At 30.7% G+C, this 22,675-nt stretch overlaps 1 protein-coding gene across 7 annotated transcripts; it reads right to left on the minus strand.

Annotated features, from left to right (window-relative positions):
* Window positions 1–1,213: 1,213 nt before the first annotated feature.
* Window positions 1,214–18,907, minus strand: LOC123695495 (G protein-activated inward rectifier potassium channel 3-like). 7 transcript variants are annotated; one of them, XM_045641361.1, is made up of 4 exons: window positions 18,681–18,907; window positions 14,124–14,562; window positions 6,645–7,702; window positions 1,214–1,847 (listed from the first exon to the last, which is right to left on the minus strand). In XM_045641361.1, the coding sequence occupies exons 2-4, from the start codon at window positions 14,429–14,431 to the stop codon at window positions 1,567–1,569; spliced, it is 1,647 nt and encodes a 548-aa protein (XP_045497317.1). In that variant the 5' UTR covers window positions 14,432–14,562; window positions 18,681–18,907; the 3' UTR covers window positions 1,214–1,566. The 7 variants fall into 7 exon arrangements, with proteins under 7 accessions (XP_045497317.1, XP_045497323.1, XP_045497318.1 ...); XM_045641367.1 differs by lacking the exons at window positions 14,124–14,562; window positions 18,681–18,907 and adding exons at window positions 7,958–8,331; window positions 12,458–12,549; XM_045641362.1 differs by lacking the exons at window positions 14,124–14,562; window positions 18,681–18,907 and adding exons at window positions 7,958–8,207; window positions 12,383–12,398.
* Between the last annotated feature and the right edge of the window lie 3,768 nt (window positions 18,908–22,675).

Consider the following 22,675-nt stretch of genomic DNA (forward strand, 5'->3'; position numbering starts at 1 on the left):
AGTCAAACTAAGGATAGAATCTTCTTCCAAAATATAGTTTAATAATTATATAAATGCTTCCTTATTACCAGTCGGTGTGACCGTGACTTATTCAAAATTCCTATATACTTAATAGACAAATTTAAGGCATATAATTTACGGATATACCTACAATTAGACTTATAGAGCTTTTAGAGAGGTCCGTCGATGCAAGACTTATTATAAGTATTTATCGTTTGTCATGTTTGGACGGACTATATCTAAGTAATAGTATTTATGTATCTCGTCGTATCTCGTATCCTATTTAATTCAAAGAAATTTGCTTTTAAAACATAACGTACAAATATGTAAACTGTTAGAATTAAATCGGCTTTTTCTATGTTAAGTAATTTAAAGATTTTATACGATGTACTTAATCACGTGTATGTAGGATTATGATGAATGTATACCAAAATGAAAATTGTTTTTGATAAAACCTATATTATAATTTATATAATGTAAAGTCATTGAATAGCATGCTGATAGCTACGCATTATTTTCGATATTTGCTTAGCAATTAAATTTGTGATTGAGTACTGTTTATTGTAATTGACAAAATAAATGAAACCATTGTACAAAATAATAGACGACTGATACGTTTACTACTGTTACTATGTATATAATATTATACATCTTGTGATATTTGTCGATGTTCAAATACGAATTTACAATAAATATTAAAACTATCTGATGATAAAATTTAAACTGTATGTCAACACTGATTTATTTATTAGGACTTAAATTTAACTAACTTAAATAAACGCGCCTTTTAAAAGTATGTCTGTATTATGTTAATTAAGTTTGTTCGTATAAGATTTTTTAGAGAAGTTTTCGTGCCAAAAATAATTATATAAGCTGGTAACAACATATAATATTGAAATATATTTCTTACAATTATAACATACAGTGTTGGCATAGAGCAGTTAATATATAGATTCACAGATAAAGTAATTTTTTAAGGATTTTCGAATAGTCAGGGCGGTGCTGGCGCCGCAACATTCAATAAAACTTAGTCCAATGTGATGCTTTTATCAACCAATATGATGAATTGTTTTAGAATTTAAATATAAAATGTATTGACACTTAACAAGTCTTTTATTTTACCCGCAAAATATTTTCATCACTGAAAATTTATAATTTTATTGCAGCACGTGCTTTTTATGTATTTAAGGATTGAATGAAAATTCACATTTATTATGAAAGAATATTTATTTATTAAATATCTTATGTACTCATATATAAAGCTTTAAGCTACTATAGATATCATGATTTATTTTAAATGCACTCAATAAAACTGAGCAAAATGAAAAAGGCAAATAACTTACAACATAATAGTTTTATTTCTTGTTGTACAATTATTAGGATTCTATCAAAAGGTATTTCTTGAAATAATTGTTTAAAAGCTACTCACCAATAGATGGCGTTGTATATGTATTTGAAACAAATCTTTTGTATAAATTAGAATTTACAGTAAATTACATACATTAATGATAATTATGAATAACAAATATATAATATTCTTATCAGGAAGAAATTAAAACGTTAATTTTATTTTGAGAAAGCGCCATCTGTTGTTGATTGTCTATTTTTATCAGCCTTCTTCGATTTTGATTTGGTGACTTTTTCTTCTTCACTCGAAGACGATGAATGTTCTGCGGCATCGAAGAAATCTGATGGGTATTTGATACAGGAAGGTCTGCGTGTGAGGCTAGCTCTGTGTATGGCGTCGACCACTAGTCTATCGGAAACGCTAGAGAGTGGTGAAATCGGTATGGGTGGCATCGTTGCTAGCGGGCTTGCAGGTGCCGGTGATGAAGTATTCATATATCCTGGAAAATTTAAGATATTATTATTATCTATATTATGGATTTTATGGTAGTCACCTACTATTCGGTATGACTGGTACAAAATGCAGTTTTCTACGGAATTCAGTGTGTATGTGTGTGTGTTTGTACATAATCTAGGTATATCTATATAAAATTCTAATCTAATATTGTTAAGAAGAAATAATTAATTTATGTACAATATTAGAAATAATTGACCGGAGCGAAGTTAGACAAAAGAGTTTGTAGCTAATAGCTTGTTGAAAATAAATAAATAAATATTATTTCTTGTAATATGTTCTGTAGTTGACATTTGCCATTGACCATTATATCACCATCAAACTTCCCCTTTTAATAATTGTTTAAATAACATAAGAATTAAGCCAACATAATATTGACCGTTCGAGGATCTACACTTTCCGTTAGAGAACCTTGATGTCTTCACACAAAGTACGACATTTATTATTACGATTTATTCCTGTACAAAAACTATTCGGTTATTATCCAAATATCTGCTTAGATATATAATTTATTAGGTATATTTTACGCTGATAGGAACTATTTGTGGCAATTCTAATTAATAAAGGAATAAAGTTTGATACACAGATAGATAGGAAAATTGTTGAGGTTTTTGGTAATTTCGATAATGTTGAAGTTTAATGTTTAGGAGTGTTTAGGTTTTTAGCACAAGCTGTGTTCATCTGTTTCACTGCTTATCCGTGTAGGAACCTAGAAGTACTACTACTATACTACTCATTTTCAATGAAATTCTTAAAGTAACTCTCTATTTCTCTATCTAATATTTATCATTGTTGAAAACTGAAACGAATGATTCTTTTGATTACTTTGAAATATAGAGGTTCTAAAAAAATAAGAAAAATTTTAAATTACTCAGATACATTTTTCTCGCGGGCAATATGTCAATGTACATTATTCATGTGAGGATCATAAATTGAGTTGTTAGATAAAATATTGTACCTAATGCTTTGTTTTCTCAACCGGAGCTCTATTTATACACGACGATAAGTTATTTGTGTATCACCACGTAATTTATTTTGTACCAGTATTATCATACATACTAATTAAGTATTTTTTACTTACCTGCACACTCTATAAACTAATCAGTATAGTCTCTTTACAAGGATTTAAAAGCAACACATCAAAAACAGGACAAAGTAAACACTGAAAAATACATTTCACAGAACCTTAGCCATAATAATCTTAAAACATGGAGTAACGAAAAAGCGTACCTAGAATGAGTATTTGCAAACATGGAAAATCGAATTTCATCAATTAATTATACTGACACTTAATTAAAATTGGTCGCATAAGTTTTCAGGGTATGCATTTATTTAGTTTTGTTTTAATACCTATATAAACAATTACCTTTTTTAAAAGGTACCTAGATATTAAGTGGCTTTAGTAGTCCTATAGGATTTTTGATACAAGAGGATATAAAAATTAAACACAATTTAACGTCACAACAAAATATTCATTCAATATTTACACAAAATAGAATTCATATAACATAATAATCAATTATAATTATCTCTTGATTTGTGACAAATTGTAAACATCGTAAATAATAAATATCCCACCAAAAACATTTTCATGTAAAATGTTGCCAAGACGAGCCCATATGACTCGCACTGTCAAAAAGTTATCAGATCTCATGTAGAGCCAAGCTTCTAACACTACACGCCCTAACTCTACAAGGCCTAACTTGACAAACTCTACACCTTAGTCAAAATATGTGGCTTGGCCATTTCGCTACATTCACATCGGCGTAAGGTGAAAAATTAATTCACTGTTCATAACTTTTGTGTTATACAATAGTTCTTGTTGTAACGAATGGCCAAGCCACATATTTTGACTAAGGTGTAGAGTTTGTCAAGTTAGGCCTTGTAGAGTTAGGGCGTGTAGTGTTAGAAGCTTGGCTCTACATGAGATCTGATAACTTTTTGACAGTGCGAGTCATATGGGCTCGTCTTGGCAACATTTTACATGAAAATGTTTTTGGTGGGATTTCATTTCTTTTTGTGAGTTGTTTGTAACAAAATTTTATATGTCGATTAAACTTCTAATTTTTTTTTTAACAAACATATATATATCTAGGGGAACCAAGTTTTAGATTATTAGATTAGACCTCTAGCGTCATCAAAATTTAATTTAAAATTACAGGTCTTATACAAACTCCCATCCCCTAGTTTAAGGGGATGGGGGATGAAAGTTACAAGTTTTATAATTTTTTTGTTGTTTGTGTGCTAATACTAGCTTACATACAAAATTTCAGTTTTCTAGGACATTAGGAAATACCATAAGAATTTTGATGATCATCAGTGAGTCAGTGACGAAATTAGCGTTTTTTAGATATAAATAAAATCTGAAGTATAAAAGCTAATGTCATTAAAACTTAATATATTCAATAAGTCCGCTATTGACAATATATCCCGAAAATTTTGTTGATCTAGCATAATCCAAACCCAAGTTATGAGGGTTCAAAAAAACGTCGAAGCGCTTCGAGAAAAGGTAGGTAGTGCCCGTCGCTTGATCGCTTGGCTCGTCTTGGCGGGGGCACTACCGTGCCCCCAGATCTAAATACTGGAGTTTGCTGGATCTCATTTCATGACATCCTTCATTACTTAACAATACAATTTATACTTAAACCTATTAAACCTTGATAAAACAATTGGTCGTATAACATAGTGGAATGTTTTCGAGTAAAGAATCACATATTGCTATTAAACTAGACTATCGACTTTAGCAGCTATGGTACTGTTGAACAATGTATAATTAAGAGTAAGAATAATATGACTAGTGAAATATTAAATGTTATTTTTGCTAAAGTGGAGAACAATGTTGATGAGATTCCACGGAAAAAAGGGTTTTACATTTTTTATATAAAAGAGGGAAATTTTGGTATGACTTGGTCTCAACATTTCTATAAATTCTATAGACACTTACAAAAATATATTTTATTGTCTTAATATTACGTATTTTATAGCTCATAGTGTAACAGTAAAATCTCCATTCTTCTGCACAGCTCTCGGTTCGGGCGATTTGGGTTCCTTTGGTCGTTCGGGCAGCTTAAGGACCATGGGTTCCGCACTCTCTGTGACACATCACAAACACATACAGTAACAGTTAATATTGTGTAATAAAGTGAAGCACGGCCATAGAATAATAAAATAAAAAAAAATAAAAAAAATTCGAGCTTTTTATGCGTCGTGTTGAAAATAAATCCATTAGTTCATAACGGACTTTAGCCATGCTTCATTTTAAACTTTAAAGTTAAATAAAAATACATCAAAATTCAAATGTTACAAAATATAACACTTATCACACATAAATATATCACATCCTCCAAAAAATTCATGAACAAAATCATACTCTACAATCTATATGAATGAAAGATCATATTTTTTTCAAAATATGAAAGAGCATGGAAATACCTACCATTGTTTTGTAGTAAGACAATGCACACTAATGAAAACAATTTCATTTAAATATGTCAATTTTGTGGTGACAATGTTGAACAATGGTGCTTATGGTCCTAATAATTGATACAAGTGGAATATAGATATCTTTCGTTATACCTATAAGTATAGTTAGTTACACTGTGTACAAACAAGCATTATTAGTGATTGAAAGAGAATATTAGTAACGTCATTAGTCTTAATTACTTAGAACAAAATGTTGGAAATTATTTTATACATAGTGAGGCAAAATACACAGTTTTCTTACGTAGCTACATAACTTATACATATTTTACTTAATATACATGTTTATATTATAATAAACAAAGGAATACTTTAATATTTTACTAAATGCATGGTATAACAATAAGCTTAACTCATATTTTATTATTGTTTAATTACCTAATTATTATCAAGATTATCTGAGGATCACAAAAATATAGCGACTTCTTAGACTTTGTCTAATATTGGATTTACATGAACACACATTTTATGTCAATAATATTATTTCTTGTACAATTTGTAATTTTTATAAGCATAATATTTATCTTATTTTATTATTGTACCACATTATACCTAATATTTGACAATGTTGTCGTCAATCAGGCCATATAATATAAATGATATGTACGTGCTTGAGATTTAAAATAATTTTTCCCATAACTAATTATTATTTAAGTTAGGTTTTACAGTTTACTTTTATTAAACTACTACTTTAGTTTATAATTAATATAAATCAGTTGTAATTATGAGTATAAATGTGACTGTGTATAAATAAAAATAAATAAAATAAAAGTAAAAGATAAATGCTCGATTTATCATTTATGGACTCTTGATTGTATAAAAAATATCTTTCAATTTATTTGCATCCTATTTCAGTCATAGTCATATATCAAATCTATTCAGTATACTGTAATTAATATTATAATAATTAGAATCATCACTCATAACAATTATTCAGCCACACACAACGTGAGAAAAATATATTAATCACTGTTTGAAAACTGCAGTTTCTTGCAATATGTTAGACGTAAATAGTAAAATATTATCCAAGATAGCCTAATCAGGGCAGTTCGTTTGTTGACCTAAGATAAATATTGTAGATAATAATTCATCACACTATTTTACGGAACTAAATAATCTAAGCTGAGTCCTAAGTCATAACTCATTCATATACAATAACCATACATATATACATTGAAAATTACAAATACAATGGGGTGCTTCGTTAGTTTCAACTGAAGGGAAATGGACAAACACAGGACAAACAGTTAATTGCGAACACATAACCATCTACCACCAGTTTTAGGTTTGAAAAGAGACTCACCGATCGATCTATGGTCAGCTTGGCTTCCATAAAACTCATCGAGTTCCTTCGCGGAACACAACGGTGTGTCAACTTGTGTAGTTTCGTCGAATTTAGAATAATCAACTTCATATCCTTGACGTTCACGATTATATGACACTAATGGCACAAATCTATGACCCCACATTATTTCACTTGTTGTATAACTAGAGCGCGCCTGAGTTGTCTGCCCCGTCGATTCGATGGTGCCCTCCAGCACTACAACTATTTCAAATCTTTCTTGAAGAACATCAGCGGCGGACACGCCATAGAAAGGACTGCTTGCGTTTATTTTATGTACCATAGTGATAGGCCAAATAAAGAAAAGATTGCTGTCACATCCATCTGCGTTTAATTCTAGTTCTGTTTGATAATGGGACAGCACTTCTCCTTCCTTAGTAGTTCTGGATCTAATTAATTGCGCTCTTACACTAGCTCCTATTATATGAGACTTCCTTAAGTCACCGACGCGGAACATAAGGCTGAGCTCACCATCTCTTTGACAGATAACAGCATGTTTAGAAAATAGCAGTGTTTGTGTTCTATGTTTTGGTCTCGTCATCTTCGCAAATACGATGCCCACCATGAAAGCTTGTATCATAACTCCCACTATACTCTGAAGGCACATAATGAAAATTGCTTCAGGACATTCTTCTGTGGTTGTACGCGAACCATACCCAATGGTGTGTTGTGTTTCTATACTGAATAAGAAACATGAGGTGAAGTCGTAAATGTTAAACACACAAGGTTTCCAATTCGAGGACTCCTGCATCGGTGGTAAGTGGTCGGGTTCAAGATCTCCATGTGTGAACGCAATTAACCACCATATGAGTGCAAATCCCAACCAAGATAGAATGAACGAGAGCGTGAACACTAGTAACGTCCATCTCCATTGTGCATCTACGAGCGTCGTAAACATATCCTGTAAGAACCGCAACCTCCGTTGCTGAATCCTTGACTTGACAATGTTGCACTCGCCATTTTTGAGAATAGCGCGCCGTCTCGTTCTTCTAGAAGCTCCATGTCTATGCGAGCGGTTTCTGTAATAAAAAAAGAAAACTATGTTTCATAATGTTCTTATGAATACACCTTTAATAATAATTATAAATCGTAAGAGAGCGAACGCGTAGATCACGCGTGAACGATGCTACGGTGCTACGACCTTCATAAATGTTAATGTCGTTAATGGGCACTAGTTAAACTTATAGCTAATTATAAAATATTTCTTAGACATAAACATTAAATTAATGGGAACTAATGAGAAAATGCAAGAAAAATAAAAAGCGACACAGTACGGATGGATTTCTGTCGGAGACGGCACAGGTTGGCACTGATCGACGAACCTCTTGGTCACTGTGGGGTAGTAGACTCCGGGGGAAAGATTGCCATTTCCCGGGACAGTTTTGACTTTAAGCCATTCATCAGGGAGGAGCTGGGCCTCCTCTCGGCTCGCAGGCGACTCTGGGTCGAGGTGCATGGTGCCGTGCGCGCGGTTCACTCGCAGCGGACCGTCTGCGCCACCATCCCTCAGTACTCTGGTACCTCCTGAAGCATCGCACGCGATAATATCGCGATCACGACTGCCTGTATCGTACTCGTCAGCAAAATGACGCGCTAAACGTTTTATAATTATATCGCGAGATTCTATATCTCGAAAATTATCAGCTCGCTTGGAAAACAAATTTCAGTTAGTATCAATTTTTGACATTTATGTTTGTTCAGGGGGCGTCAGAATGCGTTTCGTCATCGTTCTAACACGAAATCATTGCAAATATAATAAAAGGAAGTAGATTAGTAATTTATTAGGTTGTAAGGTTTTTTTTTTTAATTCCTATATAATCTTGTGAAAGAAACTTATCTGACTTAGCATTTTTTATTGTGAGGATTGCTTGATTATAAACATTCTTAAGTTTTGATATTAATCTGGAAATAACATAATTATATAACTTTAAAATGCAATAGCATTCCTGGGTCGCTCTAATTTGTAAAATGTTTTAAGTGAAATAAATGATTTATTTATTTATTTATTTAATAAAATAATTTGTATACTATAATGATATAACGCTAAAGAGTTTGCTTGTTTGCTTGATCCCGCGAATCTCAAGAATACTGGACTGATTTCAATAATTATTTCACCATTTCAAAAATTATTTTACCATTAGAAATGTGTGTGGAACGGATCACTAGTTTTAAATACGACATTATCATTGAAAAAAATCATAACATTGAAAACTATCATTTTCTTTAAAACCCGCCCATAGCACCAGCCCCGCCTCTTTAGTAAATACAAAATTTTTACAGCGTAAATTTGCGTGCTAATTCGCATTTTCCCCATTCTAATTTGTATTTCTCGAACTTATGAAGGTCGATCCAATAATAATTACCTATTTCATATTATCACATCGAAGTATGCTATTGAAATATCTATCGAGACGGTGGTATAACAGATTTGTCAACATTCAATGCGTGATACAAATAGTGACTTTTTCTACAAGATGCGTATCATGCCTATTACTTATTTTAAATACGATACATATTCAAGTAAAACGTTTTAGCTAATTTAGTAATTATCACCACGCCTCTATAAACATGTTGTGCATGATTTTCTTATTAAACCTCATAAGTAAATAAGAAGACACATAGAATCGTGATATCAAAATAAGCATGTTTATTACAACTGCGTTCAGGTATTTATTTTCATAATATTATGAAAATATTTTAGGATTTGCGCAAGTAGGATCTAAACTGTTTAGAAATTCAAACAAATACTACTACGTGATTAATATTTTTTATAAAACATATCCTTTTTATTGAATTTATTGTTGAATGCCCTATTTTCTAAACCAAAGAGCCTTTTATGCTTGTCGTTGAACTATAAACAAAGAAAACTATTTTTTCATTAGATATTTATAAATTTTAAAAATTCAACATAATACCTAATTAAATATTATATTTAAAGATGCCTCTTCAAACAATAAATCAATATGTTCCTACGAAATCGAGCTACAGTAATAACAATGATAGACCATCTGCTCTACCTAGAGCAAAAATATTCGATGTATCGGCATCTGCTCTACTTGTGGATATTTTGTTTCACTTGTGTATTTGTGATCCAAATAGCAATAATATATAATAAATTGATTGCATGCAATTAAGCATGCAATACATCGAATATTTTTACCCGACTGCCAAAGAAGGAGGGTAATGTTTTTCGAGTGTATGTAAGTATGTATGTATGTCTTTTCCTTTGTGACCACCTGTAGCCTAAACGGCTTGATGGATTTTGATGTATGAGGTATCGTTAGATTTGTCTTGATTACGGGAGTGTCATAGGATACATTTTATCCTAAAAGTCCCACGGGATAAAGACATAATAATATTTTTTCTAAATTTCCCTTTAAAAAAATATGTATGCGGTATCATTAGATTCATTTCAATCACGGGAGTAATTAATATAGGATTTTTACTCTTTTTTTAGTGTGCAGTCGGGTATTTTGTTTTTTTAATAATTATCAACACTTGTTAACAGATATACTAAGATCTTGGGAAACAATGTTTCTAAATTATTATTGGTAATATAGTCCAATATTTTATTATTTAAAATCAATAAGTGAATCCCATGTTTAATAACAATAAAATTAAATTGTCCATTTGTCCAATATTTTGTCAAAAAAAAAATCGCTATTCATCATTTGCATGCGTTTGTCGCGTGTTGTTTATTATGTGTCTTAGAAACTTGGATAGATGAAGAGTGATAGTTAGTACCTACATACTTCTTATTACTCAATCTATGAATAAGAATATATTATCTAATCTAGTCTTGTCACAAATTACATAATTTTTAAAATTTGAGAAGCCTTTTCTATATATTGAATCTATAAATAAAACTACCTTTTAGCTTAAATGGTACGTAAGTTCAAAAAATATCCCTATAAAGTATTGAAAAATAGTTGCGTACATGCCATACCTATACCATTTTTCGTTTTTAATTAGTATTTTTCTGTGTAATAATGAGATAATCTTTGTATCACGGATTATGCCATATAATTATTATAACATTTCCGTATCTTCTAACACAAATAATTTTTGTTTGTCTCTTTAAGTTTATTTACGCCGAATATGGTATTAAAATGCATTAACGCTTAGCATAATCTTTATTTTGTAGCATGTTATTGCTGGATGATAAAGTTTACTGCTGAATTAATATATCTGGCTTAAATAGGGATTAAAAAAAAAGTAAGATGCGGTTTAAGTAATTATGTTTATTACCTATATCTTTAAAATCTTGATTCCATGATCTTTTTAAGAAATATTGTGCAATTGCAACATTATGTAGACTTTTTTTTAATATCTTCTTTTAAAACGTTACTTTTATACTTCGATGTGAATAATATTGAACCCGTGACGCCCATAACTTAGAATAATAATGAAATTAACATTAAAAGCTATTGCCATTTGTTTATTTATGCAAATTAATTGCAGCAATTAGCTGATAGTTTATCAATATTCGCCAATAGCGGTATTTTTATCGTCAAAAGTCTGTATTATTGAATTGAGTCGCCCTTCGTTTGGTTCTACGATGGAAAGGTGTTTCATATGATTAATGAGTGTTATCTAGACACGTCGGTGTTTACAGATTTTCGTGGATTTGGCAGATTATGAGGATATCCTACAACTTTAGAGAGTTATTTGCACACCTTGAACAGTGACGCTTTTACGAACTGAGGCTAAACAGATTAGAACCGATTAAACCTGCTATGTGGAAAGTTGGGACTTGATAAAAAATAACAAAGAATTACGAAAATCGTACACAGAACTTGGAACTGGTCAACTGCTTTTACGGATCTTTGAGGAAACGTAATGATAACATAATAACGTTTTTACTTTTAAGCACCCATAGCAGATATTCGTCTAAAATATTTAAAAAAATACATGTTTTATGTGACAGTCACAGTGATACAAATGCATAAACGCTTAAATCTTCATGTAACGCAGGTTAAGATAAGAAATTTCTAAACAATAAACACAATGTCAATGTTACCGAGTAATTGAAAAGTTATTTTAAAGTAGCTGCGCTCCAAGGTTTCATTCGCAGGGCTCCGCTTCTGTTGGTCTTAGCGTGATGATATATTATAGTCTTCCTCGATAAATGGGCTATTCAACACCGAAATAATTTTTCAAATCGGACCAGTAGTTCCCGAGATTAGCGCGTTCAAACATACAAACAAACTCTTCAGCTTTATAATATTATTAAATATAGATTCCATAAATAAGCAGCTTTCTCGATTTATTTAAAATCATTTTAAATACAGTCTAAACAAATTTCATTATTTTGGCTCTACCAGGCCGAAGGAATAATGTGGCAAAATATTGTGAATATTTACGGACTCTATTAGCGAATTATTTTTTGTTGTACTTAATTCAAATAGCCAACCAAATACCGCCAAAATGTGACAAATGAAAAAGTCACATTTCGTACTCTAATACAAGCTAATTATGAATTTGTTCGGTCACGACGATTTAACTGTTTTTTTCCTCCATTATCCAAAGTATATGATAAAATTTATCCAAAACTGCAGAATAAACAATCATCACACCTAATCTAGGTACAATTAAAAATTAGATTTCAATTAAATATTAGGAAAACTGCTAGCTTTGGAGATCAAAAAGCGAAACTAATTTTCTACATATTTTGAAGTAATTAACTAAGAAATACTCACTATGTATGGTAGGGAAGTAATTTATGGATAGGTACCTACGTTAAATTTGTATAAACATAATACCCTTCAAGATACCTCGTCACGATGTCTATTGTAAACGAAAGTAGAACAAACTTGGTCAACAACGATAATGTCGCTTATCTTAACACTATTTACGCCTGCGGCGCATTTTCAGGAATTTTAAATGTCTCACAACATACTTCGGAAATAATTAATTAAAATCACATTCACATAAACTAGATAACTTCACTTTAACATGTGCTGTTCATCAAATTAGTCACGAAACTGAACGACTAAGAAAATAAGTTATCGGTATACTGATTAGATATTGGAAACTTGAGAATTGCGATACGATTTCTTGGGGAGTGCTAAATAAAAATGTAACTTTATCACCCATATAGTTTTATCGTAAATACTAATGAAAATCTTTAAATGATACGCTGATAACCAAACTCAAATATCGGTAAAAATCATAAAGAATAGCTTAATTTTGAAATAGATGTAATGTAGATCAATACAAAAAAGATATATCTATGAACTTATTTAGTACGAGCTAAAAACCTAGGTCATAGTAGCAGTAGTAAAACTCTACTCTCTAGATTTACTCTATATTGCAAATAAAACAAGCATTTCCTTTTTTATTACAAAAAGTATAAGATACATAATCTCTAAGTGGTTTTATTTTAAATCAATGCAGTTACACGCTGATGTACTTATTATCACAATGCACTGGATAAAGTATTTAGTAGAAACCTACTTACATATCACAAAATAAATAATAGTATGTAATAAATTTCTACGTATGTTTTCGTTTTCAATTTACACATACACATATTATCGACGATTTCTGTTATAATTAATCTGTAAAAATCCGATCTACCTTGTCCGGGCTTATAAGATAGTTTTTTAAGTTATTTCCATACTAATCTTTATTTATCTTATCTAAATTCCGTGGATTTCCGATTTCCGAGAAAAATACAAAATTGTTTTGGAACATGATTTGAGGCAAGGAATTTTGTCTTTATTCGTTTTAAATGTTTTATTACAAGTCAAACATATTTTAACAATTAATCTTTAAACGGATTTTTATTTATAACATTTGCAATTTCTTTATAGAGATAACTTTTAGCAGTAAATAAACCTTTATAGAATTGTTGGATAAGTTAATCTAATTATATAATAAAATGAAATACTGCTGTAATATAAAAGTATAAGCCTCATACCACCATAAACGTTACGTTGAACTTTTATGTGATGAAAATCATAAAGATTAGTAGCAAATGAGTCAAGTTTTAATGAGAAATGATTTACATTACAGTTCGACATTTTGCGGTACAGTCGACGCAGAGTGCTGTCGTAGTAGATTAGGTACCTAAAACACCCTAGGGCCTAGTGTGTTATTTTTATTTTATTTAACCACATATTAAAATACTTATGTATATATTTTTTGGGAAAAGAATAAGTAAATATAAAATATTAAAGAAATGTAAAAATGTAGAAAATGTTGTATTTAAATATTTATGAAGAGATTCATTTGTATCTTACCGAGTAGTTAATAAATACCTAAATTGTAATAAATAATAATTTGTTAATTTCACTAATATTTTGAATATTTTTTTCAGATCTACCAGTATAATAATTACGAACCTTCTTGATCTATTAAAAACGTGTTCACTCCTTGCTCGTATTCACATCTAATCCTTAGGTTACTGTAATAATAGACTTGACTTCCATTACTTACCTACAACTATCCACTCGATAAATCGTGCTCTGTCCAATAGAACTGCTATATGTCGGTATTCTATGTAAGCTGCTAACTGGATGAATAGAGTGTCGCAACAGTCCACTAGCGCTGAATCCAAGCATCGGTGACTCTACTACAGAACTATCAAATACGCTGGTTTCATCCGTTTCTTCTTCTATTACACCTGGTTTGTAAAATATTTTTCCACTCGCCAATAATGGTTTCGGTTTTGCCTCCTTTTGGACTTCATCCTCTTTTTTAATTTCCATCTCATAAGTGTTACGATTTGATGAGGACGCTTCCATGCTTGTTTTTTTATCACGATATCATCCAGGGCCTTGTCAAAGAGGTTAATTCAGTTTGGAGCACTGAGTTCTGATACATTTTGTATGCACATATTATTGTCGTCATCATTAGGAGTATTGTCATCGTTTTCCTGAAAATGAATTATTTTTTATGGTGAGTATCATAATACATATATAAAATACCGAATTATGAATTTAATTTGCTTGTGTATTTTTTTTTATTTAATCAAATTTATTTATTTAAATAATATTTAAAGTTTTCAACAGTAATCAGTTTTTGGTCGATATTTCATTTGAAGCAACAAGACTGGTGTCCTTACGACGAATCAGACAATAGTTGTAACTATTACAATAATGTTTTTCATTCGTAACACATATTGCACACAGTGAATGCGAGGTATCTTTGCATATCTTATTACAGGACTTTATATTGAGCATGTTCAATGGCATAGTGTTACCTGCACTTATATAGTATTACATTGATATGCATAAGTTAGGTTCAAGGAACAAAAATATCCGCATAGTAGCTATTTTTAATTTCGAAATCAATATACCTAAGCAATATTTTATAAACGCTGGCATGATTGTAGCACCCTTTAGCTACGCCCGTAGCTCCTTTATTTACCACGTTTACATGAACAGAAACAGAATTACAATATTATTCAAATTATAACTTCAAAACTTTAATCATTTTTTAACTCATTGTTGTTTTCTTGATATCCTGGGTGGTGTCAATCTTTTTTAAATAAAAGTGTTAAAAACTATTTATAACGCCAGACTCTACATTAAGGTTTTCTTAATGTAGAGTCCGATATTTCGTTTATTATTTAATGGTTACTGTTTTAATTTTGGAGGCCCCTATTATTGACTTAAGTAAATAGAGATAAGTATAAGTATAAACGAAAAATATTTTTATTGTAGCATATGGTTTAATGCTCTAAGGTAGCATACCTATACCTAGTATAGTTTTTATATAAAACCATCTCTATATAAAAAAGAAAATGATAAGACTCTTTAGTGCCATCTTGTGATGAGTGGATGAAATACGTTTCACTGCAAACGAGTATTCAGCCTTCAGACAATTTTTTTTTTCTAATTAGGACATTTTTAAATCATAAATATCCTTCAAATAAAATACCTTAACATTATATTTAAGAATATATGTATTTTATCCTGTTGTAAACTTGTAATTATTATTATATGGTGTTACATTGTTTTAGCAATTTTATTAATACGCTCTTGATTCGAAGCAACTATTCCTCGTTCAGGATATTATCCATCTCCATGACAACGCAACGGATGCGTTTATTTCCTTATTTCTTCCCACTAGGATTCAGGCATATTGCGGAAAACCTCGTAAAATACTTAACTATCTGTGTTCTTGAACAACAAGAAAATAACTGCTAAAATGACCAATAAAACACTAAAGATGCCGCTAGGCCTAGAAAGAATTATCTTAAGTTAAAAAATTAAACTGCGTAGGTCCAGAGCTAGGCCTCCTAAGTAACGAAATTCGCATCATATACTATTATGTATGATTGGGGAATTTATTATAGAGATAATTTTTGTAGTTTTTCTATATTTGTGTGATATTTTGTACTTATGTAAGTATTTTTTTTTTTGCTTATTATTTTGTTTAGAACATTTCGTAGCATTCATTTTTAAATTGAAATTGGAACGTTAAATGCATCTTCGATAGAGCATCATTTGGAACATGAAACTAGTTGAGAAATGGCGATAAAGATGGATGCTAAGATATTGCAGGATTATTTCCCTGATTCATGAAGCTGCTATAATATCTATTTTTCAACCAAATCACTCACAAAAATAATCTATATTAGCCAGAATTACAATATCTATCATTATCCAAAAATTTAAAATATTTCCAAATAATGTTAGTAGTAATGACATAAATCAATAGTCAGTTAAAATCGAAACTTCAAACAATTAGACCAACGAGTAATTAAATGCCCCTGAAGCACACACATTTGTCAAACTCGACTCATATCTACCTGGCTAGTTAGCGAAGGCCAATTTCAATTACCGCGTCTGACCAGTAATTAATGAGTTTGCTTCGTACCCGTGGCCCTATTACTATCCGCATATTACCTGTGAATTGCAACATTGACAATGACATAACAATCGATGGACGATTTTACGTAACCAATGTACGTATTCCTTCAGATGTGAATAACATTTACAGAAAATGTTCAGGTGAGCGTCCCGTAATAAACAGAACGTCCTTTAAACCTGTGCAGTGTAACCAATTGCATTACTTTTGCAAAATATGTATGATAATATGATTAATGACATTAATTTCGGCAGGAATAGATGCTCATATAAACTTCTATACTAATAATATAACGCTGAAGAGTTTGTTTGAACACGCTCATCTCAGGAACTGCAGAACCGATTTCAAAAATGCTTTTACCGTTAGATTAATATTGTGATCCCTGACCAAGGGTAGACCGCTAGTTTTATACAGTCATAAGATTTTTCATATAATATATTTAGATATGCCATATAAATAATAAATATAAATAATAATTTTACAATTTATGTAAACAAACATGTTCAGAAGTATATATGTTTAAAATGTTGACCTTAAATTCTATCGTATTATAATTTTTAGTTTTTACGTCATAATGCAAACATAAAGGGACGGTATAATAATACCATAATGTTATGATATTGTTCGTATCACAGATTTTAATCACGCTGTGTCGCATATTCAAAATGTTCAAATTCGTTTTGTTTGAATCAAACATTATTTCACATTATGGCATAATAATATATCTTTATCGTCTACGTTAGTACGATAACCATAAAAAATTGTCTATGATATAGGTACTTGAAAATAATTGTTCTTCCCCTAAAGTCTAAACACTTTAAAATATTATACTAAGAATTATTATATATTATCTAGTTACAAATGTGCATGAAACTATTAAATCGTCTATTAGTGGAGCATACTTTCTAGTATCTAACATTAAGGTTGGTTGCGGAATATTTAAAAGTATTTTTGCGAAGTACCTATGTATCTTTTTTATATGTGAAAGGATATAGTTTATTTAAGATAATTTGCAAGAGACGTTGGGGACAAAATTCACATGTCACTGGGATGTGCCTAAATTTATTGCAGTATGGCCAACGAAGCAGGAAGTCTCTATTTTGGGACTACCAAGCAATTGATTGTAAACATGATGGTTCTTCCATATAGTAACAACGGTTAAATAATTGCTTCCTAAAAATGATTAGGAGAAATGATAAAAACTACCAGGATGTTTAATGCTGATTTGGGGCTGATTCAATTTAATTTAGAATTAAGAACCTGAAAGGCTGAATAATCTACTTTCAAACATTATTTTTTATTAATAAATAAACTGCCAAAACCTGTATTTTTGCAACCGTTAATTTTTCTATCACACGTGAACAACACTCATATATTTCTAAGTTTAAGAATTTGAAAAAAATACCTAATGCTATTGAAAATGGATTTCCATTCAATGTCCCCTACTTTGTAACGCACATTAGATATTATAGACTAAGCTATGTTAATAGTATAATAGTGAGCGAATGACCTGCCCACGGTGTAATAAGGATCGCGTGAGTCAACGCAAAATTAGATGTCAACAAGGAGAAGAATGACACTTCGTCGCCCTATTTGTGGACGTCTTTGTGACCTTAATCCTTTTTACATTAAAAATCGTGTAGTTGTCAATTTTAAGAGCCAAAAAATGTAGAAATGGACGTAATATTATTTAATTTTGAATCTTTTTTGTTACTGAAAGCGTAATATTTATTTGTTTCTAGGTACTATTTCTTCTGTTCTAGGGTGATATTACTAAAGGCTAGGCAATGCTTATACACACGACGCAAGTTACGGTTATAATAATTATCATATTAGGTATTGTTTTATTGTAAGATATATTTAAATATTGAAAACTTGAGACGAGAATATAAATCTAGGTATATATACCTAGGTAGCTTACAAGTCTTCTAGAGCTATATTAGTATCATATTTTGAGACATTTGTTTATTTTTCTGTGCTTTCATCTGGTTATGTTATTATCAGATATATGGATATTTTATATCTAATAATTGATTAAAGAGTGAAAGTTAATTTTACTCATATTTATTCTACTGCACCAACTAGGTATACCTACTACCTACGTAATAATTGCAACGATATGAATAATAAACCCTCTGTAAAAACAAAAAAGCGATTATTGTAATCATTTATACTCACCATATCAAACAATTATTATTCTAATTCAGAATTTGTAAAACAATCACACGTACATCAGATTACAAAAAAGCAGATTTGTCTATGGACACATTTGAGCGGGAAAGCGCGGCGCGAGTTATCTATCTTCTATCACAACATTAGTTACTTGTATTGGTTGGAATAATATACATCGCACCAGGATTATAACCAACCCTCGGCGTGTGGATCGATCGCCAGGATTGAGATGACTGTCAGCCGCATGCAGACGAGTCTTGTTGTTGGTACCTATTCCAATTGTAATCCGACTTTATTTGTTAACTGGCCACGCGCTCGGAAACAATTGACGGTGTTCACTCATTCACTGCCAGTGCCTCTGTAGATAAGATTTACATGGCCCTTTAGGTATGTTGGACTATAATTTGCAACATTCCCATATAGCCACTTTATATATTTATGTATATGACTATGGTATTTCACTTGAATTGATTAAGAAAAGGACCTAAATGCAACGACAACATGAGATTTTGCGTCAAGAAATTTTTCAAATACCTAACTCTGAGTTTCAGATCTGATACTAGTATCCGGTTTTGTTTTAACATACGATTGTATAAAACAGTCTCAATTTGTCCTTAAATAAATCTAAACTTTACTTTGTTGTTTTCTTTTTTTTTTGTTATTGTGACATTACTACATAAAACTACAACTTGAACAGGATATTAAAATAGCCTCTTTACTAGCCCTCACTCCCATACGTAATTATTATAAATACCAAAGTGAGTTTGATTAATTATGGGAACTATATTTTCTATCATCAAAATTTATATTTGTCATCAAGTTGTATCACCTAATAAATAGATCTATCACCACGAAATATTTTCGTTCTCAGATAAACAAAAATTGTTACCTGGGAACAATTTAATGTTAATATATGTGTAAAATAAGAGATCGATAACCAATAAAATTATATTGCATTACATGAATATAAATTTCGTTCTTATAATAACAGTTTTGTTGCTTAAATAATAGTTCTGTGCTCAGAATGGTAGATCTGTCACCAAATAAATCGATTATCGATCCCTGACTGCGACTCCTTTTTATTTGATATTTTGTCACCTATACAGTAGTAACATTTTATTTCGTTCAGATAATAAATTGATAGTATTCGTTATCAATTTAATACATCAATTTATAATTTTAATGAAAAAATGATCAAAGGGCGGAGACAAATTGGCGCGCTTTAAAAATTGACATGTGCAAACATACGGATTAGCCCACAGATTAGCCATATGCTTAAAGCTGGCCAACCCCCCACCAGAAGCAAAAAATGTGCTTATCGGCCAGAAAAGAAAAAGGGGGCGCCCTTCGAAATCCAAACCAGCGCTGATTATTCAGTGATTATTGTTTTTTAACAATAAATATTGATTATTTTAACTTTAATTAAGTGTTTTATATACAATTATGCTAATCATTAGTCAGCTATTTAACCAGAGCTGATAATTCAGTGGTTATTATTTTTAAGAATAAATATTGATTATTTTAACTTTTAGTAACATAATATGATTTATTGGTGATCTCTTTAAATTATTTTGCTTAAATATACTTATTAGGACACACCTATTATAATACATACAAAAACATTTATATGGTACTAGACCTTATATCTCAGGATTTTAGGTGATTTATTGTGGATCTGATTTTGCATTGTTTGGTGACTACATTTTGGTGACAGATCTACTATTTTGAGGACAAACCCTATTATTTAAGAAACACAAAACTAATTAAATTGGTGATAGCTTAAATGATACCCATTAATTATTTGTATTGTAAGAATATATATGTATGTATGTATTGTAAGTATAATCTTCTTTCACGTCGCAACGAAGCAATTTTATGGCATGATTTTTGTGGCTTTATGACATACTAGCTGTGCTCCGCGGTTTCACCCGCATTGCTCACCTCCTGTTGGTCTTAGCGTGATGATATATAGCCTATAGCCTTCCTCGATACATGAGCTATCTAACACCGAAAGAATTTTTTCAAATCGGACCTGTAGTTCCTGAGATTAGCGCGTTCAAACAAACAAACAAACTCTTCAGCTTTATAATATTAGCATAGATATAGGCTAATTATTACAGCGATGAAAAATCTTATTCCCATGTGACATTATACTCTGACTACGCAAGCGAAGTCATAGCCTACTGCCTAATTTATGTAGTCTTCACTTATCTATATATTAATATCTAATGAATATTAAAATTAAGCTTGAGCGCTGATCTTAGGAACTACTGGACCGATTACAAAAATATTTTAGGTACGTTTGATATGTGAACCTCGAGTCCTAATAGTTATACTATAATATGTACCAACTACCACGGGCAAAGCCGGGGCGGATGGCTAGTATTATGTAAATCTAATCTACCTAACAGATATCTTATCTAAATGTTTTGAACTAATCGCAATTATAGTATAAGTATCTTTATCCATTTTCTCTAAAATGTTATAAAAGATAACTCAAAATAAGGCAAAAAAAATAAATTCAGCTATATGTATTATGTATTACGACATATACATTCACGATACAGAAATAATCTCAAATCTTATCTGTTTAGAATATTATGATATTGTCTTAACGAGACTTTTGCAAAAGAACACAGCAAAATTATGCGTCACACAAAATTAAAAGATAGGGTTCAGACTTCAGTAATAAGGAATCAATTTAATTTTAAAATTGTTTGTTTTGAATACATTTTAAAATTTTTTGTTTTGTTCTTTACAATAACTTTAATAATTTAGAAATACGAAATGTTTGATTAAATTTATTAAATATATTTTCTTGCGGTAGTATAGAGCCGTAGCGTGGGGCTCTACATATTGTGGACACATTATGTTCCAAAACAAAATCGCCCCTTAACATTAAGATTCTAAAATTACTTACAATAACATGCAATAACTAAGCAATAAAATAAAATATCAAAAATAATAATCATCACAATTTATTTTATCGAATTTTATACCTAATGATTATTTTTATAAAAATACATGTCTATGAATAAAAAATTTAAAAAGATACATTTTAATATTTTAATAAATAACTAAAAAATGACGTATTAAAGCGAGCGAAACGTACCTACTTAGGTACGCCTGTTTTGTAATGAGCTGAAAATGATTAAGGGTTTCCTTACAAGTAAGAGGTATGAGCGACGTACGAAACGTAAATAACAATCTCCTCGTCAATAATTAATTAAAATATATACTAATTATTTAATTAATCATGAAAGTTATAAATAAGATATTGTATCTTAAACCCTAAATTGAATAAAACTTAATTATACAGGACTATAAATAATAAGTACATACAAGTAATAAATTATTAAATATTAACGATTGAAGACACAATATTTTCACAGACATAATATTCAGACATAATATTCTTGACTGGTTGACACTTTACAAATAAAAAATGTAGCAGCCAGGGTAGCCCTAAGCAGCAGGCAACATTATCAAATTACGCTCCCCGTTAACACCGCTGCTCTTTCGACTGTCAGGGCCAATGCTCATTCCGGGCGGCCTCAGGTGCATCCCGCAGGCGGGATGTGACACTGGAAATGAACAAACGTATTCTTGTCATACCAATAACTCTTCACTATTAGGTGTTAAGTAATAAAGCGCTTCCATCCGCCCACCGTTTCAAGGTTATTCGTAGCGTAATATATACTGTATCAACTTTTTCACGCTACACGTGTATTTTTATTTTATTTTCATGTGTTTTTGTTGTAATTTAGTATTTTCCCTGAAATGGTGCTAATGTATCGAGTGTTAATATGTTCATTTGTCTTATCGATGTTAATTGTAACAAATGATGGCGCCATCTTTTGAGAAGTAGCGGAATCTCATATAGGTGTGTTATTAATTATTTTTTCAAAATATCAATTGAAAAATCAATCTTCATTTAATAAGTTCATTTTTATATAAATATGTACCTATGTAACACGATTTCTTTCTGATTCAATATTCGT

Source organism: Colias croceus, chromosome 11, assembly GCF_905220415.1.
Source record: "Colias croceus chromosome 11, ilColCroc2.1".
In the NCBI taxonomy this organism is placed as follows: Eukaryota; Metazoa; Arthropoda; class Insecta; order Lepidoptera; family Pieridae; genus Colias; species Colias croceus.